The sequence below is a fragment of the Silurus aristotelis genome (genome assembly GCF_946808225.1).
Source record: "Silurus aristotelis genome assembly, chromosome: 19".
Classification (NCBI taxonomy): domain Eukaryota; kingdom Metazoa; phylum Chordata; class Actinopteri; order Siluriformes; family Siluridae; genus Silurus; species Silurus aristotelis.
Genome location: NC_139592.1, coordinates 7,198,970 through 7,220,229, shown reverse-complemented (window position 1 = coordinate 7,220,229; position 21,260 = coordinate 7,198,970). Strand labels below are relative to the sequence as shown.

Here is a 21,260-nt window from a genome sequence, read left to right as displayed (position 1 = left end):
CAAAAACCTGACATTGCATTCCCCAACACATTATTATTATTGTTATAATAATAATAATAATAATAATTATTATTATTATTATTATTGTTAATAATAATAATACATTTTGTTTTGTGCATGCGTTTTATTTTCAGCGTAACAAAGTTCTCTTGAAAGGAGAAAATCCTGACAATTCCACATATCAAGGGAGTGAATAAATGAAGGATGGAAAGAATAAAGATTTTCTATTTAATACATTTTATTTAATCGATAATCGACATTGTTTTACAATGTTAAATAAAACGCCTGCTTGGTTTTAATAACATAAAATAATATTTAATAAAAAAAATAGAATAAATCAAATTAATGCAATACACTTTTTATTATATTTATTAAAATGGCACGAATTAAATCGATTAAATAAAATGTATTAAATAGAAAATCTTTCTTTCCATCCTTCATTTATTCACTCCCTTGATATGTGGAATTGTCAGGATTTTCTCCTTTCAAGAGAACTTTGTTACGCTTAAAATAAAACGCATGCACAAAACAAAATGTGTAAGGTGAAGACTAAACAAACTTGCGGTCCGCCACTTAATATGGTCCTAAAGAGAATTCAAGTTTTAGGTATGTCCCGGACGCATTTGCTAGACATCTGTACCCACAAGCCCTGTACAGAAATAATCTATTACAAATACCTGTACTGTTACCTCTCTCTCTCTCTCTCTCTCTCTCTCTCTCTCTCTCTCTCTCTCTCTCTCTCTCTCTCTCTCTTTCTCTCTCCACACACACACACACACACATATATACATATATATATATATATATATATATATATATATATATATATATATATATATATATATATATATATATAAAATATCAGAATCAGAATCAGGTTTATTGGCCAAGTGTGTTGACACACACAAGGAATTTGGTTCCAGCTGTTAGTGACTCTCAAGAGTACAGACATAAATAAACCTATACATGACAAAACAGACAAGCCAAGACACAAACAGACTATACAAGACAATACAAGACAATGTGAGACAGTATAGACAGTGTGGGTAATAAATAGGGATACAGATCAGTAATCATAAAGTGTAAGAGTGCATGGTAGTGCAAATGACAGTATTGTGTGTCAGGTATGATTCGAGAGTTTAATATAAAACTTTGTACAGTATATAGCAGCCATAGTGTGTGTAACATATACAGATGATGTGATGACTGACAGTTCTGTGCAGTACTTATAGATATGAGCAGGGAATATAATTATGGTCAGTTGTTAGTGAGGCTGATTGCTTGGGGAATATTTATTAGAGGTTTACAAAATAAATCCTATAAAATCTTTGAAACATAATCTAAATAACATTCTATTAAAACTTGCGAGTTTATGATTGAACTAAAAAATGCTATTTGTTCAGAATGAAGACTAATTCCTATCTTGTGTTAAAAGTAAAATTGTAATTAATTAATTAGCTATCAATTTTGCTAATCCAGTTACCATGCTATTCGACACAAGTCCATGCGTTATATTGTTTTTCTTTCTTGTTTTCTTGTGATCTTGACATAAAAGTCATGCCCACTGTCACAAATGGTTATGGTTATTGTCACTAATGTTTCATCTAGAACATTTCTCATCATCAGAACTTATTTTCTCTGTGTATTTGGCATAAGAGCATGTTATAGAGGCAGCAGCATCACAGCAGCATGTATAAAAACCACAACCATTTGTGACTTTTTTTATGCCAAATATTATAATGCATGCCATCTTAGGACTTACATATTGATCTATAAGTTAATATGAATATATAATCAACGATCACTAAAATAAAAACAGGCACGTGTATTGCTACCTACACAGACGATCTGTTGTTTAAAAATCGTCCAATGAGATTTAAACAGGAAGTCGGTGGGTGCAGGATGTGACAGAGATGGATAATAGACTACCACCCCAACGGTCTGTGCCCAGACAGCCCGAAATTTTTCGTAAAGTTGTTCATTTATTGTTCAAATAGTTTATTAAACCAGAACGGTGTCACCGCGTATATATTATGTATATATATATATTAGTTCAACAAAGAAATAACGCCCAATCGCAGTTTTTGTATCACTTGAAAGTGACTGCGTTATTCGTGCGCAGAACAGATGTTCATAAACACACGCGCTGTTTTGAGACATTTCTCGCGGTGAGTGCTGAGACAGTTTGCGCCTGATTTGCGCAGAATTGACGCAACTCTAGAACTAGTTTAAATTTAATTTAAACTAATTAAACAAGAACAGTCACATCATTTAACATTATTAGTTTCATACTATTTGTAGGCGATCTGTAAACCTATCAGAGACTAACCAGTCAGCGTGTTGCTTTATTACCCGGAAGTTAAAAGGTGAAGCACGGTGTTTTGGTAAGTAACCAAGAAAGTAGTAGATTTCTGCTTATGCTTTTTCCTTAAACAGCATGTACAGCTGTATTGTCGATATAGAAATATAGATATTTAAATACAAATAAGATCATACGGGGGGGGGGGGAGTCGTGATCACTTATTATTGTTGTCTTTTCTGAGTACAGATGGCATCCGTATTGTGAAAACGAAACGTGTGTTTAACACATTGTGAATGACCGTCAAGTGGGACCTAATGCTTTATATCCCGGACTGATGTGACCAAACATGCACATGTATCTTCTGCTGCATTTGTGATTTTTTTTTTCAATCGTTTCTTTTGCTGGAATTCTGTTGCATGCCTGGTACTTCCTGCTTGCTTCCTGTAGGGGGCGCTCTACAACGCTTAACGTGGCTTAATGCCACAAGACGGCGTTTTTAAAGACCAAAGTCAGTAAACACATTAATAATAAAGCATAAGTCGTACATACAAGCACATGAGACCAGAATACGAATGCTTAACGGGCTTTATTACGGGTTAAGCGTTTTTATTCCATAGAAAACTGTTAAGGAAAAACGTGGTTTTAGAATGTTTCTTCTGTAGCTGTTTAACAAGTAGAAATCATTTTATTGAGGGGAACATGCATCACTGTGAAGACATCTATTACAGCCTCCTTACCTTTAGCACCTGGCCTAAAAACCTCAGACACTTCTCTGGTACATTCACAGAAAGATGTAGCACCGGATTGTCAAACACATTTGAAATACCAAACCACATTACAGACAAACACATTGCAATTCAGCAAAAATATTTTGCTGGATGAAAAAATATTTGTAATGAACTGCAATTTCTTGTGTTTCTTGGCCCAAGCACTTCTCTTCTTCTGCTTGTTGTTTTTACGAAGTAATGGTTTGACCATGAAGGCATGACTCACAGAGTCTCCTCAGAACAGTGAATGTTGAAACATGTCTGCCACTTGAGCTCTGTGAAGTATTTCTGTAAAGAAGGAAGCTGGTAGGTCTAAAAAAAAAAAAAAAAAAATTCACCTGCAGCAGAGGTAGCTCTGGATCTTCCTTTCCTATTAAAATTACAAATGAACGCTTGGCAAGACACCTGTGAACTAAAGACCATTCCAGGTGACTACCTGGTGAATCTGAGGAGAGAATGCTATGAGTTTGCCAAAGTGTCAACAAAGCTAAATGTAGCTACTTTGTACAATCTAAAATATAAAACGTATTCTACATAAGGTGTGTCCAAACATTTGACTGGTTCTGTAGTAGCTGGCATAAGTATTCATCAAGTTTGTATCCACAAAACATGGCATTAGAGCTGAATTTCAACCTTTATTAGGCTGGTTCTGACCAACCTGCTGGTCTCATGTTGGACACCCCTGATCTAATAGATCAGATAATAGATTAATAAACCAGATAATAAAATAGATAACAGAAGAATTATATAAATTGCTTTAAATTATGGAATATTTTCTTCAGTTGAATTGTATTTGCTTAGCTCATTTACCAATAGACACTGTGTCAAACAAGCTTTGATAGATTAAACTATTTGAACGATTTGTTCAACGATTTGAACTAAGATCTCAAAAACATGGATTGAAATGATCTTCCCTTCCTCAGGTCTCGATTGAGTTCTAAATTGACGTTTTTGACATCCCCGATGGCTCTACAGGAGAAAATCAGAGTGGTGTTGTTGGCATGTGGCTCCTTCAACCCCATCACCAATATGCACCTGCGCATGTTTGAGCTGGCACGGGATCACCTGGAGGAGACTGGTACATCAGTGTTTTATTAGCAGCTGTATAACTGATCAGGAGTTCTTGAATGAGACTTTCTACAGGACTAGGTCAGAGATACAAGTGGATACCATGATCATGTTAAAAAAAGAGCGAATGTTCTCCTTAAACCACTCCCCAACTTTCTTAACTGTTGTTATATGATATTCTTATGTGATTGCAGATATACAGAAATAAACAGCATTTACCAGTTATACTTTCCGGTTTAACAAAATAGCATTTTTTTCCCCTTATAGACTTTCTGCATATTTAATTACACTATTTCTTAGTATTTAGGCTTTTACATTAATAGCTGTAATGACTAGCTATTAGACTTTTTTTTTTTTTTTTTTTTTTTCAAAAATAAAAAATTTCACACCATATAAAATTCACATTTTCAAGTCCATTGTACTTATATCAAAACTTCTTTTTAGTTACTTGCATGGTTATATGCTGCATGTTCACGCAGTAACAACAGAAAACCAGTAAAGGTGTTTTTATTTTCAAGTAGAGATATCAATAATATTGACAACAAGGCTTCTTGAGGTGTTTCAAAAAATACAAAAGAATAATGAAAACTCTGGGCTAATTACATTGCATCTTACGTACCTGACAAGCCAAAGTGCGATGCTTTGAACTAATAGAATAGTTTCTCGTGCATTCCTCAGAATTTATAGAGATTACAATGCTTTATGTTCTTGATTCTTATATTTTACAGAAAGGTACAGCGTAGTTAAGGGAATCATCTCTCCTGTTGGTGATGCCTATAAGAAGAAGGGTCTGATTGAGGCGTGTCATCGGGTGAAAATGGCCAGATTAGCGACAGAGGGCTCCAGCTGGATCAGCGTGGATGACTGGGAGAGTCAGCAGGCTGAGTGGGTGGAAACAGCCAAAGTTATGAGGTGCCTGTTTCTCTTAGGTGTCGAGAATCTGTAGATTGTTATACACTGTGTTTTTAGAACTGTACCGGAGAGATGAACACCAATTCTCTGTATTTGATTTGGCACAGCTTTTACCCTGTTTTCTGAAATACATCTCTTTACATTTTGTGTTTAAACATTTTTTTTTATTTAACTCTCTCTTGCTTATTTTTCTTTCCTGATGTTTAAAAGACACTATCATGCTGAGACATCCATGGAGGAGAACCAAGAAGAGGTGGACACAGTCAGATTCACAAAGATAAGAAGGCTGGAGAAAAGGAAGGAAAGTTCATCAGCTCACAACAGATCAGGTACTCATGACCTCTCCGTTAATATGAAGGCAAAGTGAAATCATGTTCAGTGGTGTCATACTGAATCAATCCACCTCTTAATATTATCAATTTGATGCCACGGTTATAGAAACCATAAAAATGATAGAGAAATGCAGTATAATAGAGCGCTGCATTACAGACAAGTACCTCAAGCAGTGAGGATCAAAGCTAAATTACTAAAGAAAGAAACCCAGTGAACACAATTCATCAAGTCTCCTTTCACTGCAGCCACAGCTACAACACATACAACTCTAGCAGAAGCAGCAATATTATCTAAAAAAAAAAAAAAGCTACACCCGGTTTAAGGTGCATTACGGTTTTTCTGGGGATTTAAAAATTGTCACATCGTGTGTTTTTGTGCAAATTTCACAATAAAAAAACCCCCCCACAAACGTATAAATAGTTTATTTAAAAGTGAACATGGTTTCTACACAATTTCTTTGTATGAGTGACTAAATCAGGTTTACTCCTCTGTCAGCTGTTGTGGAATGCAAAAAACCAGCTATTTAATCCAGACGAATATATTTGCGCTTTTACAGTTTGCTACAGATGCGGTTTGTGAGCTCCGACTATCGCAGTCTCTGACGTGAAAATGGCGTCGTATTGTACGTCTGCTAGATGGCTTAGGCATGGCCAACTCGAAATCTGATTGTAAACCAATAGCTTCATGTACTTTAAGCTATAGGCACCCGGACTGTTCATTTTGAAGGTTTACGGCAGGTTTTGACGTGATATGATGCATCAATTCTGATTGGATAGAAACTCCAACATAAACAGATACTCCAGAAAGCAGCACAAAGAAGAAAAACACTATGAAATGAAGAGAATACTCCATTGGGAAAGATTTAATATGTATTCATGAAAAAAAAACATGTTTGAGTTTAGGCCAGCAAAGAAGGCCCTGGCTTTGACCGCCTGTCACTTGCAGGTTCAGGGTCAGACAGCATTCCTGTCATCTGTATTCAAGTCTAAATACGTTGGTCACTGCCTCAGCACAGTTAATTAATGTCAAGAAAGCAGTCACATGGTCTAAATCTATTCTTTCAAAACCAGCATTAACGTTGTGTCTATCAATGTCACCCTTTTTTGACTGCTTTCATAAAAATTTAGGAGGACCATCACAGTCTTTTTGGGATTTATTTTTGGGATTTCTCCCAAAAGAGAAAAAGAGAAGCAGTGGAGAGAAATTAGCGTAGCTGCTGTTCATGATATTAACAGCACAAGTTGATAATGTGCAGGTGATCAGATGTTCTGGAGCACAAGGTTATGATGTGAGACGTGTTATGTGTAGGCTTTGCTAAAAAGATATGTTTTTAATCTGCACTTGAACTGGGAGAGTGTGTCTGAGCCCCGAACACTGTCAGGAAGACTATTCCGATTCCTATTATTAGTTTGAGTTTAATTGATAATTGATTTTGCATTCATGTTAAATAGCCACTAGGAGACAGAACTTACCTCCCTGCTACATCCTGGTTATAATGATGGCATGTATTTCTCATTGTTATTTCACAGAATCTGTTCAGCTCAAGTTGTTATGTGGAGCGGACGTGCTGGAGTCCTTCAGCATCCCTAATCTGTGGAAGAAGGAGGACATTAAAGAGATTGTAGGCTGTTTTGGGCTTGTGTGCATCACCAGGAATGGTAGCGATGCAGAGAAATTTGTCTATGAGTCCGATGTGCTGCATGAACACCGTGAGAACATCCACATTGTGAGGGAATGGGTGACCAATGAGATCTCGGCCACGCACGTGAGACGAGCTGTGCGCAGAGGCCAGAGCGTGCGCTACCTGCTGCCTGAGCCTGTGGTGCAATACATCAAAGATCAGCATCTGTACAGTATCGAGAGTGAACAGAAGAACACGGATATCATCCTCGCTCCTCTTCAGAGATACAGCAATGCAACTGAATAAGATTGTGTGTGTGTGTGTGTGTGTGTGTGTGTGTGTGTGTGTGTGTGTGTGTGTGTGTGTGTGTGTGTGTGTGTGTGTGTGTGTAAACTGCCAAACAAACCTGAACTAAAAGCCAATACATTTTTACCAGCTGCAATGAAGAATTATTTGATTACAACGCTATATATATAATTATTTTGATCATAGTTATTTCATACGGAGTTAAGGGTATTTATCACTTTGACATAATGAAGCACCTCAATATTATCATGAACAGTATCTTGAAAACGTTGTCAGTGTTTTCAGACCGATAATCTTAAAGATGCACAATTGTTGTTTTTTTTCTTAATAAAATATGTGCAAAAATGTGTACATGGTATCAGATATTTTCGTACATGCCTCTCTGTTGAAACTTTTTTTTTTACAGTACCACAGACACCACAATACAAATCAATTTCGTGTTCAATAATGCAGGAACACCTTCTCTTTTAAGTTCTCAACTATCTCAATCTTTTTCTCTCAAAATGACTTTCAATTATAGCCCACAGAACATTGCTTTGGAAAAACCCTTTATCAGGCCGGTACTGACCCAACGGGCACAAGTCTGACACTCCTGATCTAATAGATTGCACAATCTTTATAAATATATCAATTATATTGAATTAAGGAATATTTTTTTTAGTTGAATTGTATTTGCTTAGCTCTCAGCAGATTTAAACTGAAATCTTCCTTTCTCAAGTCTCAATGGAGTTTTATTGTTTGAAGCAATATTTAGTGGGTTATTTTTTTATTTATATAAGATTCACCGATTCACATCGGTGCTTTGGTATTAAAGTTTAAATTTCAAAAGTTTGCATCAGATAAAAGTTTGATTTTTTTTTTTGCTACCAGTTACTACAGTATATTCTCACTTTTTGCTGCAGACATTTTCTCTCACAATCACTTTAAAATGGCCAACTAACTTTTTTTGTTATAGCAAATAGAATGTGTATTTAATCATGACAGTTTTCTTTCAAATACAATAAAACAGTTTTTTAAAGTTTTCTCTTTATACAAAGTTCAAATCTGAAAAAAAAAAAAAACATTTAAACAATACTTACCATGTAGCAGCATATAAGTGCAATTAATAACTATACCTCTCAGTGCAGTCTTATTGTGCCACACAACATAGCAGGCACATAGTATTAACAACAACTGTGCAGTGGTCACAAATGTGTCTTGGATTATATCTGACTGTTGGCAATTTAGAACCACAATGTTACAACATTCAACATGAAGCCATTATGTTTACAGCAGAGGTTCCCAACGATGGTCCTCAAGATCCACTGTCCTGCTTGTTTTCTAACTAACCTTGCACTACCCACTGCTGATCAGTCAGATCAGGTGTGTTCAGTCAGTTATGGATAGCTGGAAAACAAGCAGGCAATGGGCCTTCAGGACCAAGTTTGGGAATACCTGTTTTACAGACACTTTTTTTTTTTTTTTTTTACAGGAATGTAAATCGACTTCATCTGCAAAATACAGAAACAGACTTTCTAAAATGTGTCCTCTGTAGACACATATATTACAAGAAGAATCATACAAAATGAGCAACTGCAAGAATATTTACTCCAATCAAGGCAATCTAATTATGCCACACAACAATCCAGGTGTGGGCATGAAAAATTGTGCCATGATTATAAGTGTGTCTTACACTGCAAACTCATTCTTCAGCTTTTGAACATTTGGTGGCTCACTTTGACTTAAGTTCAGCAAGTTTTTCATGCACTTTGTATACTCCAGGTCAAGTGCGTAGGTAAAGCCAAACAAGAGGCACATAGCTTGGGGCAAGTTGGTGATTGCATCCATTACAAGGCAGCCCTCAGGATGATACCCAATTTTTTTTTAGCAGAGCATTCCAGTGGAAATTCCAGAGCATTCCAGTTCTTTGATTTCGGTAGTATGTAATCCAATTGTCTTTTAGTTTGCCTTTTTATAATTCAATGTGGTTTAATTTTTCGTCATGTTGTGTAAACAACACAATTTTTACAATTTATGCTGAATAAAATGCAGTAATGTATTAAGTCTTGGTAACAGGAAAGGCACATTATCAGGCAACTCAAGTTAAATTCAATGAAATATCTTCATAAATGCTAATTGTCAAAACCCACCATCCCCCAAATATGCAAAACATACAGCTCGATTGCAATATTAATTCTAACAATAACAATCAAACGTTGGCTGTTGGCTCAGTTCTCTGTAGGAGGTATAGCAGATAGTTATATGTAGAACAAAAAAATATATTGTTTTTCTTTGGTGGCATCTCTCCATGCAGAGCCTTGGTCTTATTTGTCCAGTTGAGATTTCTGCCTCTGACATTTACACTTCCATTGTTTTGTAACGCAGAAAATCTGTTTTTGTAATGTGGATGAACCAACCTTTAATAGGATTACGACCAAAAAAAAAGAAAAAAAAACAAAGAAAAAAAAAGAAATATCAGATCACCTTTGTCTGTTCTAGTAGGTCCACTAATTGCTGGCCTATCTAAACTCTCTGCCTCTTGAAAATTTCCATCAAGCTTGGACAAAAACCTTCAAACATGCCAAAGAATTCTTCTTTAAAATTTCTTTCAACAACCCTGTTAAACTCCAAGTAAACCTGAAAAATACAAAATAAGCCAGATTTTGGCATACAGGCAATGTTACTTACAACATAAATTAACCTCTCTGAAAATGTTGTACAAGTATTTATTGTTTGTATGACAAGTAAAAAAAAAACAAATAAAAAAATGCAATTTTTTTTCACCGGCATGTTACTGTAGATAAGAATCAGGCAGAAAACATGTTCATCCAAGGAGATGGTTAATTGCAGAAAATACCAAATTTACTCTGAAAATAAGAAAAGAGTGCGATTTTCTCATAATCCGCCAAAAAAACAAAAATGTCTTGAGTCTTGAGCCGATCACAACCTGAAAAAAACTGTTGCCATAGTGTCACAGCTTATAAACATTGTGTAAAATTGTACACTAACGTTAGCGCTACGATCAACTTACAGAATAATAACAGACATAAACCATTAAACTGATAAAAAATTTGAATAAAGCAATGCTAAAATAAAGCACCACACATAAACACCTTAAAATTCTAATTTTAAGGTTTTTTTTTAATAGTCTTAAAAAACCTCAAACTGATAAACAAGTTTCAAACAAAATAATTACAACTAGAGGGATCGCGGGACTCGCGCTATTTTTGTTTGACCGCCCACTCCCCCTGGCGGCGAATGTAAAAACCGCCTACTCCAGCGAGATTTGCGTGGACCTGCGTGATCCCAATCCCAATACATCCTCACTAGTTTGTATGTCTAGTCTGTGCCGGGTTCATTTCAGACTTCTTTTTTCGGCTGCTCCCATTAGGGGTCGCCACAGCGGATTATCCGTTTTAAAAAACACATTTAAATAACAGTCCTTTTTCATTTTTCAACTTCTTTCTAAAAAGAATGACCAGAAGATCACCAAAAACAGGGAAGAAACCAACACCCAAATGGCAGATGGAAGCCACGCCCCTACCACCAGTGAACACAATACAAATATGTACATACACTAAAAAGATGCACTCCAACCCAGTGAAGCCACGCCCACCGCTTGATGCGTTCGCGCTGTGTGACGTCACAGTGGGGCGATGTTGTTTTAGTGTTGTGTAATTGTGATCACCTGGTTTTAATTGAATGCACGTTTTGACTTCGAGGTTGCTCTGTCCTCCATTGTGCTGAATCTTATTGGCTAGACTGGAAGTAATCACTGTTATTATAACCTTTGTAAGTGTATGTACATATCTGTATTGTGTTCACAGGTAGTAGGGTTGTGGCTTTTGTCTGCCATTTGTGTGTTGGGTTTTTTCCCTGGTTTTTTGTGAGGGAGTTCAGGGAAGGTCAGTGTATCTTCTGGTCATTTAATTTTCGTTTCGAAAGAAGTTGAAAAACGAAGAAGGGCTGTTATTTAAAAGAAAATCAAAGGGAAACTAAAACAAAAAAAGGCTTGTTTTTATTGGCTAATTGCAGAACTACAGAAGCACTACGTCAGACCAGAAGTGGGCGGGGCTTATACAATCTATAGAGGTAGTTGCGCTACCTAATAAGCGCCTAATCTTTTTTTTTTTTTATTAGGTATAACCTATTTTACATACATTTGTATTTCGTCAATATCGTCAATAATTATTTACTCATTTTTATCTGACCTAATGGTGTGTATTGTAATGTTATTTTATCTGTTACAACCTGCTATGTTGTGTCGACTGCGTTATTGCTCTTCCCTCCATTTTGTTTTTTTCAGAATTTTTCCTTTATATATTATTATTTTATTTTATTACATATTTTTTGGGGATCGATAGTTTCCAACTTTTGTATTTTCTGGACTCTATTAAATAAAAACATGAATTATTAAAACGAAAATTGAATTTGCCAGAAGATACAGGGACCCACCTACACGGACCAGGGAAGTTGCTTGTCTTTTGTTTTTGCTGTTTGTTTGTTATTTTGGCCTTGGTCCACTCTGAAGCTTATCCAGTGTTTGAAATCTTCCTTTTCTTAGGTCTATAGTGAGTTCTTTACTGACATCATTGACATCCTCAATGGCGCTACAGGAGAAAATCAGAGTGGTGTTGCTGGCATGTGGCTCCTTCAACCCCATCACCAATATGCACCTGCGCATGTTTGAGCTGGCACGGGATCACCTGGAGGAGACTGGTATATCAGTGTTTTATTAGCATTCATTTTTCACACAAATTAGTCATTCATAGTGTTTCATACAAGTGAATGTATTACTTAATTATCTTCAGAAATGGAGGAAGTTGTAGCTCAGTGGTTAAGATGTCAACCTCTGATCAGTAGGTCATGAGTTTGATCCTGGGCGTTTGAGAAAGGTCTTTAACTCTCAACTGTTTAGTTGTATAAATGAGATCATTGTATTTTGCTCTAGATGAGGGTTTCTGCTGTTGAAAAATGGCAAAGCAAACACACATTCACCCATTTAAAGATTTTACAGCATTGAAAATGGACATTTCCACATTTCCAAGTCCATTGAACTTATGTCAAAAATGATTTTTAGTTATTTGCATGTTAATATGCAACAGTATAATGAAAAACTGACTAATTATATTGCAGCTTACGTACCTGACAAGCCATAGTTCAATGCTTTGAACTAATGGAATAGTTTCTCGTGCATTCCTCAGAATTTATTGAGAGTACAATGCTTCATGTTCTTCATTCTTTTATTTTACAGGAAGGTACAGCGTAGTTAAGGGAATCATCTCTCCTGTTGGTGATGCCTATAAGAAGAAGGGTCTGATTGAGGCGTGTCATCGGGTGAAAATGGCCAGATTAGCGACAGAGAGCTCCAGCTGGATCAGCGTGGATGACTGGGAGAGTCAGCAGGCTGAGTGGGTGGAAACAGCCAAAGTTATGAGGTGCCTGTTTCTCTTAGGTGTCGAGAATCTGTAGATTGTTATACACAAGTGAAAGGAGACAAGCGAAGACAAGAAATGCTTGCAAAATTCGTCAGTATAAAACAATCAGCTGTTTTCTTTAAAATTATTGTCCATCTATAAATTAGTGAGTGTTTGTTGCATGCCTTTATCTGGTTGGATTGTTTTTGTAATATTCCATTCAACCCTCCCATTTTCTTTTATGTGTGCTTGAAAACGACACTGGGAATGCACTGGATTGTGTAACCCCCCTCCGCAGGAATCAATCCCAGGTCATAGACCACCAGGGCACTGTAAAAAGTTTATTTAAATAATACACACCAATCTTATTTACAATCCTGTTTTCCGAAATCTCATCTCTTTACATTTTGTATTTTTAGATTAAAAACGGTAAATCCAACTCTATGTTGTTTTTTTTCTTGATCTTCAAAAGACACCATCATGCTGAGTTGATATCCATGGAGGAGAACCAGGAAGAGGTGGACACAAAAAGAACGAAAAGAAAACTGGAGAAAAACATGGAATGTTCGTCAGCTCAAAATGGATCAGGTACTGTCTACAAGCATCAATACACTTTTCCAGATATTTATTCATGACCTCTTGGTGAATGTGAAATAATGTCACACTGTTTTTTTTTTATATTATTTAAGGAGAACAAAGAAAGTAACAATAAAGTCATTTTTGGTATTTCTCCTTTTTACACTCCAAAAACAGTGCCACATAAAGGCACATTAAGACAAGGTCCAGATTCGAATGATCACTAGTCTGGTTTTGAATGACCGGTGGACTGGTTTTTGGCCTGAAACTGAATTAATTTTGGGTTGGTTTTTGTACTGGTTTAATTATTGGTTTGGATTTGGTGCTGGTTTTTAATTGATTATTAAGATGTTTTTTAAATTTGTTTTGTTTCACAACTGGGTCTGTATTAAATGTCCATTGGGCTGTGTTTTGGGTGAGTTTTTATTTACATTTTTTTATAGATTATAGGTAATTAGGCTTTTTTCTTAGGCTATAAGTTTTCTGCCAGGGTTCAATAGTCACTTTTTATATGGGATTGTTTATAATGGCCTAATTGCCAGTATTGCCTAAACTTACCTCTACAGCTCTGCCTTTTGTCGTAATAACGTTTACATGTTTTTCTGATTGTCTTGCCACAGAATCTGTTCAGCTCAAGTTGTTATGTGGAGCGGACGTGCTGGAGTCCTTCAGCATCCCCAATCTGTGGAAGAAGGAGGACATTGAAGAGATTGTAAGTCGTTTTGGGCTTGTGTGCGTCACCAGGAATGGTTGTGATGCAGAGAAATTTGTCTATGAGTCCAATGTGCTGCACGAACACCGTAAGAACATCCATATCGTGAGGGAATGGGTGACCAATGAGATCTCAGCCACGCACGTGAGACGAGCTGTGCGCAGAGGCCAGAGCGTGCGCTACCTGCTGCCTGAGCTTGTGGTGCAATACATCAAAGATCAGCATCTGTACAGCATCGAGAGTGAACAGAAGAACGCAGATACCCTTATTGCTCCTCTTCAGAGATACAGCAATGCAAAGAAATAAGCCGCCGCACTTGTGTGTATGTGAAATTCCAAAATTTTCCCTCTGACCCACGCACATGGAAGTTCAAGGGTTCAGCGTCGAGTTGGCACGACTGTCCTGGAGAGCCCAGAGCACCTGGCTGGAGGGCAGGGCAGCGAAACAAGACACTTCTGGTGGCAACTGATAAGAGTGGCGGATCCTCACTGTCTTCAAACCGGCTGGAATATATAATATGCTGGCTTTCCTTTATTCTTTCTTTCTTTCTAGCCAATGATGGCAGCAGCAGAGAGGATTCCGCCAGATCCTTGCAAGATGGGAGATTTCTCAGCCATGCAACAAGAACCCCCGACCCCTTCGTGCTGAAGGACGCCTGGGAGAACTGCGGCCAAAAGTATGGGGGTTTGGTTGTAATGCAGATAGATTTGACTACAAGTTTGATGTGCTGCATGAACACCGTAACAACATCCACATTGTGAGGGAATGGGTGACCAATGAGATCTCAGCCATGCCCGTGAGACGAGCTGTGAGCAGAGGCCAGAGCGTGCGCTACCTGCTGCCTGAGTCTGTGGTGCAATACATCAAATATCAGCATCTGTACAGTATCGTGTGTGTGTGTGTGTGTGTGTGTGTGTGTGTGTGTGTGTGTGTGTGTGTGTGTGTGTGTGTGTGTGTGTGTGTAAAAAAAGAAATCAATGAATGCATTCCAATACTGTTTCATTAGGACACAGATTAAGAATATCATCCATCGAAAAACTTAAAATAAAAAAAAAACTGTGTAGCTGGTTTGATAAAGCACGACACATGAGTAGCTGACATTTGTAAATGATTTTTCTTGTTTATTCTGAAAAGGTAATGAATCTGATCATTGTGGTTTTTAAAAGAGATATTTTTCAATGATGAAATTATGTAGATTGAAGTTCTATCTAAATACTATACCATTATACAGCAAAATAGCAAATGGTGAGAATGAATCTATCATTCTCACCATTTGCTATTTTGCTGTATAATGCTATAGTATATAGATTGTTTAAAGTGAATTATGAATAAAGTGCACAAAAACTAAGTATACTGATTTATAGTGGACAGTGCAAGTACAGTAATTCCCTGCTTTACTGCGGTTCGAATCTTGTGCCCCCGGTTTATCACGGAATTGCATTTGCCACGTAACTAATTTGTTTGGCTCTCACAGATAGCACGCTAGACCAAAAAAACGTATAGGGTATTGTTTTTATCTCATTAAGCACTGAAGCATTCAACAAAATGGAAATTTTGTAGAACAGTACAATGTGTGACACCTAATTAGTATATAAATGTACAGATGTTAAACTGTAGCATGAATAAAAGGTTTATATACTCTTGGCATCTGGACAATTAGTTTCTCCAAACATGTCCAAACTCAGCTGAAATAATTTGCCATGCTGCTTGTAAAACTTGGCTAGTTGGAGGTTTCTTTCTGACCCTGTGATCCAGCTCATTCCAGAGCAGTTTAATAGGATTTAGGTGCGGTAATTGGGCAGGCCATTCGATAATAGATAACACTCTAGCTTACTGTTTACTCTCTAAAATAACACTTGTAGAGCTTCAACATATGCTTCGGCTCATTAACTTTTTGTATGATGAAGTTGCCATTGCACAGTCCAGACGGAATTGCATACGGAATGGTAGCAATGTTGGTTCAGTATTCCTTTTAAGTTTCCAATCCTCCCTGCTCCAAAACAACCCAAAACCACTAAGCTTCCACCTCCATGTTTGACTGTAGGCTTTAGGTTGTGTGCTAACATCTCCTCTCTCGTTCTCCATCTTACATGTTCTCAACATGTTAGAGACAAAAAATTTCACATCTGTCCACAGAACTTTCTTCCACTCATCCACTGGAAAGGAACAAAAGGAACATGCATGTATTACCAAACAAATGAAAGCCTAGGTGTTTTACATTTTTGACATCATACAGCCCATCATTAACCTAAAATTAAATACTTCAGTAACATGGGCATGGTTAAGTGCCAAAGTGGAATTAACATGGATACACAATGCAGTAACACCGTGTATAGTAAAATACACAAGTGTGAGAGTAATGCAGAATATAGGATGGAAGTGTATTAGATATATATCTACTTAAATCTTCTGCAAGCGTGTCTGCAGCCTCATGTTCTAAAACCTTAACGTGTGTTTAACACCTACAAAATATAATTATAAACATAAGTATATTTTCTGTTCCCGACATGTGCTGACATTAGGATTTTAAAGACAGAGGATTCATCTCAGTGTAAATCTCTCTGGTCTGTCTGGTCCAACTTGTTTCCTCTTGGTGCAGTTCTATAATTAGAACAGCTCTATAATTGGTTCAACAGTAAATACTTAGTATTTAGTGTGAATGTCCAAAAAAAAAAATTTATTATCAGCCAATATCATCATTTCCTTGAAGGTCATATGCTTCATAGTAAATTGTGTAAAAATAAAATTGTATGCATGAGAAAAACACGTTTCCTCAGAAACATAATACGATGAACAGTATTATTTTCAGATCTGTTAGTGGTTTAACTATTTTTTTACTTTTTTTTCCCCAGAGAATGGGGATATTCGGCTGTTTACACATTCATTAACAGCTTTTTTTCTTATTTGTATTAATATTCCCAACAATCTATTTGGACTGAACACTGAAGTTCCCAGACATATACTGTTGTTAATAGATGAGGGAATGCTATGCATTGGTAAAAGTCTCCTCGTCCCAACTATTTTTTTAACTTGTGGGTGGGGCATCAAATTCATTATTACCTAATTTTTTTGCAAAAAGGGTGCATTTCCTCTATGCAAACATTTGGTGTGTTTTCTATGTTTCATTGTGAATAAAATATGGGTTTATGAGATATGCAAATCATAGCATTCGTTATTTATTTACATTTTACACAGTGTCTGAATCGTTTTAAAATTTGGGTTGTGTCAATAATCAGATTTAGTTTTTTTTTTTTGTTAAATACAGCACAATTTTTGTATCTGTTTTTTATTGGTTTTAAATGACATGGGGTGTTCACCACATAGATCACAGCATGTGTACACAGTTGAAACGTATTTGTATTAGAACGAGTCAATAAATAAAAACCTGTGGTTTGTCATGCTACTGGAACTACTGTCAGTGCTGTTACAGAAAATAAATCAGCACCTTCTGACCAATCAGATTTCAGCAGCGCTGTGTGATAAACACTAATAATCTGTGCTGGACTGGATTAATGTGTGAGATAAGTTTAACAGAGGGCGGTGATTTTATTACACATGCATAATAAATAGCCAAGATGCTCTGGGAAAATGGAAAAAATGACGCTCAGTTCGTGTATTTTTAGGCACATGAACGTCTGGGCCTTAACAGATTTTTTCTTAAAGTTAAACTGTGTTCGCTAGTGAATATGACAGCTTTAAAAACGTCAGAGAATTTGCTCTAAGGCTAAAAGATAAAGTGAATGTAGTATCTGACACACCTTGTTATGATTAATAGCCCAGAACTAAGGCCTCATGTGATGTCAATGGTTGGTCTGAATTGCCAGATTTCTGTTTTATTTATTTTTATAAGGATGATTAATGTGCTATCAAAGTATATACAGTACGTGTGATTGGGATTAAGACCTGAAAGCCCACACTCCCACATGATAAACTTTTAAAAGAAACATGACCTTCAGGTTTTTTTTTTTTTATCTTCGAATGATAATGTAGTTTGTTTCATGTTTCTGATGGGATCATGTGATTTCCTCATGCATACACAGGAATGTTTTTACACACTTTACTATGACATGACTTTTAACGGAAAGACGATGTTGGCTGATAATGACGTGTGGGGGGAAAACACTCTGAAGATCTGTTTACACCTTGAAAGACAATCGCTCTCACGTCGGAAACATTCCTGTGAATTTCTGTCTTATGCCTTGTGAGTGACGCTTTTGAGTCAACTGCCTACTCAGAACCTTTGGTTCTTTGTGTTATATAAATGAATTTACATTTAGACAAAAAAATGTCTATTTAAAGTGTATAACTACAAATAAGTACTGATTTTTCCAGAGTTTTTCATTCATTCATCTTCTGAAGTATAACTAAATCAATTACCTAAATAAAAATATTGTGATGTTTTGTGGTTGACCAGGAGACAAGCTAAATTAAAATTAAACTTTGATTTAATCATATACCACCATTCTAAAAACAACTATGAATGCAGTGATGGTAATATCAAATCAAAATCGAATTTTGTTGTACTCTGTATGAATGTGTATCTGTGAAAAATAAAAATTAGACCCGAAACCCCACATTAATCTTTAGTTATGTATGAGATTCAGAATGTATTTTAGAATCTCATACATAGCTAAATTACTTAGGGTTTGGGTGCCAATATTTTGAAGTTCATATTTATTGTAATATTGATTACAGGAGTGCTATATGACTGCTTTGGTAGTAATATATAACTATATAAACCTAACATAGTTACTATTTCTGTTTTATTTTTTAAGAATATTGAGGTATTTGTGTGAAGGAGTGTATGCTCAACTGACATTTAAAACACAAAGGCTGTGTGTGTGTGTGTGTGTGTGTGTGTGTGTGTGTGTGTGTGTGTGTGTGTGTGTGTGTGTGTGTGTGTGTGTTTATGTGTAAATCAAGTATGAGCCTTTCAAAGTCAAGCCTCCTGACACCTCCTATTTTGTGACTCTCTGAGACTCTTTTAAAAGCCTGGGCTGTCACGCTGTTTCAAGTCATTCGTGCTTCTCTGCTGCAGTGATTCTTTCTGATAGCCAAAAAGAAAAATGCCTGCCAGCCTTTGTGGGAAATGGGAACTGATCAGCAACATCAATTTCGAGGGATATATGATTGCATTAGGTAAGACTTCATTCCACACCAGTATGATTTTTCTTGTGATTATTAACATTAACATGGGACATATGAATTGGTTAAACAGCACAGTAGTTCAAATGTATATAATGAAAACTGATGATCATATAGAAAGTATAACATGAACCATAATTTGACAAAGACGGAGTTTGTTTCTTTGTGCATTTACTGACTTCTGTTTTCTTGCAGGAATTAGCTTGTACATTCGTAAGATAGCCTTAAGGCTGAAGCAGCAAAAGGTGATCGAGCAGGTTGGCGACAAATATGTCATCAAAACTTTCAGCACCTTTAGGAACTATGTGTTCTCCTTCAAAGTGAATGAGGAGTTTGATGAGTTTACCAAGGGCTTGGATGACCGAAAGTGCAAGGTAAAACATTATTTATATTGCTCTTATGACTAATCTTAATGGATTTAATTGATTTAATAAAAAAAAAATATTATTTCACTTCTAATATTGGGTCTTAAATTTTAGTAGTTATCTTGTCAGTACTTGAGCTTTTCATTCAAAGCTTATAGCTCAAAGTATGTAATGAAATTTCCTTGTGTGTAAGTAAAACCTGTTGCAGTGCCCTACAAAGAATCATCAAAGATTTTCAGATATTTAAAAATGGGGCAAGTGAATACATTTCTTTACCTAAAGCTCATCTACAGTTGCAAAGAAATTATTTCAATTTGTCATTCAAACAGGTTTATTAGGTAGAACTCCTTTAGAAACCAGATAGATAGATAGATAGATAGATAGATAGATAGATAGATAGATAGATAGATAGATAGATAGATAGATAGATAGATAGATAGATAGATAGATAGATAGATAGATAGATAGATAGATGGGTATTGTTTTCTACTGTGTTATTTATAGTATCTGACAAACAATATTTTTTGTGAAATCAATATGAATCACTGAGGTAAAGGTTTTTATTATTCCAGTATAAATAATGAATTATTTGGGTTTCAATTAATCATATATTGCAAACTTGCTTAAACATAAAAAACAGACCTTAGATTTTGTACCAAAATCCAAACAGGTACTGCAAATAATCATTGTGTAACTGTGCTGTCTATAGGATGAATTTGAACTTGAATCTGAACCTGGTTTAGCTGAAAAGTATTTTCATTCTCTCCCTTTGTGCATAATGACTAATATAATATTTCATTCTAAATCACATGAAATTTGATTGCAAAACGGAAAACTGGCTCATAAATGAAAAATAATTGAATGCTTTATTTATCGACAGTCCACGGTGACATGGGAGGGGAACCGAATGGTATGCATTCAGAAGGGTGAGAAGAAAAACAGAGGCTGGGCTCACTGGATCGCGGATGATAAACTGCACCTGGTATAAAAATCATGATGTTATTTTTTCCCTCTTTAGTACTAATTGTTGTCCAATTAAATGGACTTTGCATGACCATTTTTCTGTTTTCATCATACAGGAGATTTATTGTGAGGACCAAACCTGCAAGCAAATTTTCAAAAGAGTGGCTTAAAGCAGAACTTTGCATCTTGAAGAGGATGCATTGCAGGAAAGACTGGATGGACCAAGAGCTCGATCCATCTGGCATCATCCATGCTTATCAGGAGAGCTGGAGCTTAGAGGGGTTTCAAGCCTGTGTGACTGAAAACAAACCCCCGGTCCTGGAGAACCACATTGTTTACTGTTCTGTAGTACACTAGATCTGATTCATAAGCTAAATATTAAACTGAATCTGTATCTGTTGTGCCAGAGCAGTGAAAAAAACAGCTGTGAAAAAGGAATCACTACAACTTTACAGCTCAATACACTGTATTTATATTCACTATATCACCACTAGAGGGCGATATAACATCTAGAGTTTTATTTCTCCTATGTTTGTTCATCCATTCATTTTTAATGTATATCATTTGTTTGTTATCTATCTATATATTTATAAAAAAAAATATGCATGTATATTGTTGGGGAAAAGAGCCACATATTCTGATGGAAAGAAACCAGGAATGCCTAAAAATAGATGTGAATATTTTTGTAAAAAAAAAAAAAATTCTGTGAATTTGACAAGAATTTGCAATAAAACTTGCAACAAGTGAGAAAAAAACTCCTGTGGTTTCCTTTAAACGTATATACTGTATACTGT

General features: G+C 36.1%; 3 protein-coding genes across 6 annotated transcripts; all 3 read left to right on the top strand.

Annotated features, from left to right (window-relative positions):
* Nucleotides 1-1,892: 1,892 nt before the first annotated feature.
* On the top strand, nt 1,893-7,660 carry LOC310741724 (nicotinamide/nicotinic acid mononucleotide adenylyltransferase 1-like). Of its 4 annotated transcripts, XM_083569939.1 has the most exons (6): nt 2,074-2,168; nt 2,302-2,384; nt 3,993-4,147; nt 4,866-5,049; nt 5,260-5,378; nt 6,912-7,660. In XM_083569939.1, exons 3-6 carry the CDS (start codon nt 4,033-4,035, stop codon nt 7,307-7,309), a joined length of 816 nt encoding a protein of 271 aa, XP_083426065.1. In that variant the 5' UTR covers nt 2,074-2,168; nt 2,302-2,384; nt 3,993-4,032; the 3' UTR covers nt 7,310-7,660. The 4 variants fall into 4 exon arrangements, with proteins under 4 accessions (XP_083426063.1, XP_083426062.1, XP_083426065.1 ...); XM_083569937.1 differs by lacking the exons at nt 2,074-2,168; nt 2,302-2,384 and adding an exon at nt 1,893-1,939; XM_083569936.1 differs by lacking the exon at nt 2,302-2,384 and having other exon boundaries at nt 2,056-2,168.
* A 3,321-nt stretch (nt 7,661-10,981) lies between these two features.
* Nucleotides 10,982-14,883, top strand: nmnat1 (nicotinamide nucleotide adenylyltransferase 1). The gene is made up of 5 exons (XM_083569943.1): nt 10,982-11,080; nt 11,853-12,007; nt 12,543-12,726; nt 13,178-13,293; nt 13,902-14,883. The coding sequence occupies exons 2-5, from the start codon at nt 11,893-11,895 to the stop codon at nt 14,297-14,299; spliced, it is 813 nt and encodes a 270-aa protein (XP_083426069.1). The 5' UTR covers nt 10,982-11,080; nt 11,853-11,892; the 3' UTR covers nt 14,300-14,883.
* A 4,084-nt stretch (nt 14,884-18,967) lies between these two features.
* LOC310741735 (retinoid-binding protein 7-like) lies at nt 18,968-21,230 on the top strand. The gene is made up of 4 exons (XM_083569951.1): nt 18,968-19,132; nt 19,334-19,512; nt 20,384-20,485; nt 20,583-21,230. The coding sequence occupies exons 1-4, from the start codon at nt 19,060-19,062 to the stop codon at nt 20,634-20,636; spliced, it is 408 nt and encodes a 135-aa protein (XP_083426077.1). The 5' UTR covers nt 18,968-19,059; the 3' UTR covers nt 20,637-21,230.
* Nucleotides 21,231-21,260: the final 30 nt, after the last annotated feature.

Bases quoted from the DNA above. Each gene is read 5' to 3' on its own strand.
- LOC310741724 (XM_083569936.1), top strand. From the start codon at position 2,128: ATGTTCATAAACACACGCGCTGTTTTGAGACATTTCTCGCG. The intron at 4,148-4,865 runs GTACATCAGTGT...TATATTTTACAG, and splicing joins GGATCACCTGGAGGAGACTG to AAAGGTACAGCGTAGTTAAG. The intron at 5,050-5,259 runs GTGCCTGTTTCT...GATGTTTAAAAG, and splicing joins GAAACAGCCAAAGTTATGAG to ACACTATCATGCTGAGACAT.
- nmnat1 (XM_083569943.1), top strand. From the start codon at position 11,893: ATGGCGCTACAGGAGAAAATCAGAGTGGTGTTGCTGGCATGTGGCTCC. The intron at 12,008-12,542 runs GTATATCAGTGT...TTTATTTTACAG, and splicing joins GGATCACCTGGAGGAGACTG to GAAGGTACAGCGTAGTTAAG. The intron at 13,294-13,901 runs GTACTGTCTACA...GTCTTGCCACAG, and splicing joins GTCAGCTCAAAATGGATCAG to AATCTGTTCAGCTCAAGTTG.
- LOC310741735 (XM_083569951.1), top strand. From the start codon at position 19,060: ATGCCTGCCAGCCTTTGTGGGAAATGGGAACTGATCAGCAACATCAAT. The intron at 19,133-19,333 runs GTAAGACTTCAT...GTTTTCTTGCAG, and splicing joins GGGATATATGATTGCATTAG to GAATTAGCTTGTACATTCGT. The intron at 19,513-20,383 runs GTAAAACATTAT...ATTTATCGACAG, and splicing joins TGGATGACCGAAAGTGCAAG to TCCACGGTGACATGGGAGGG.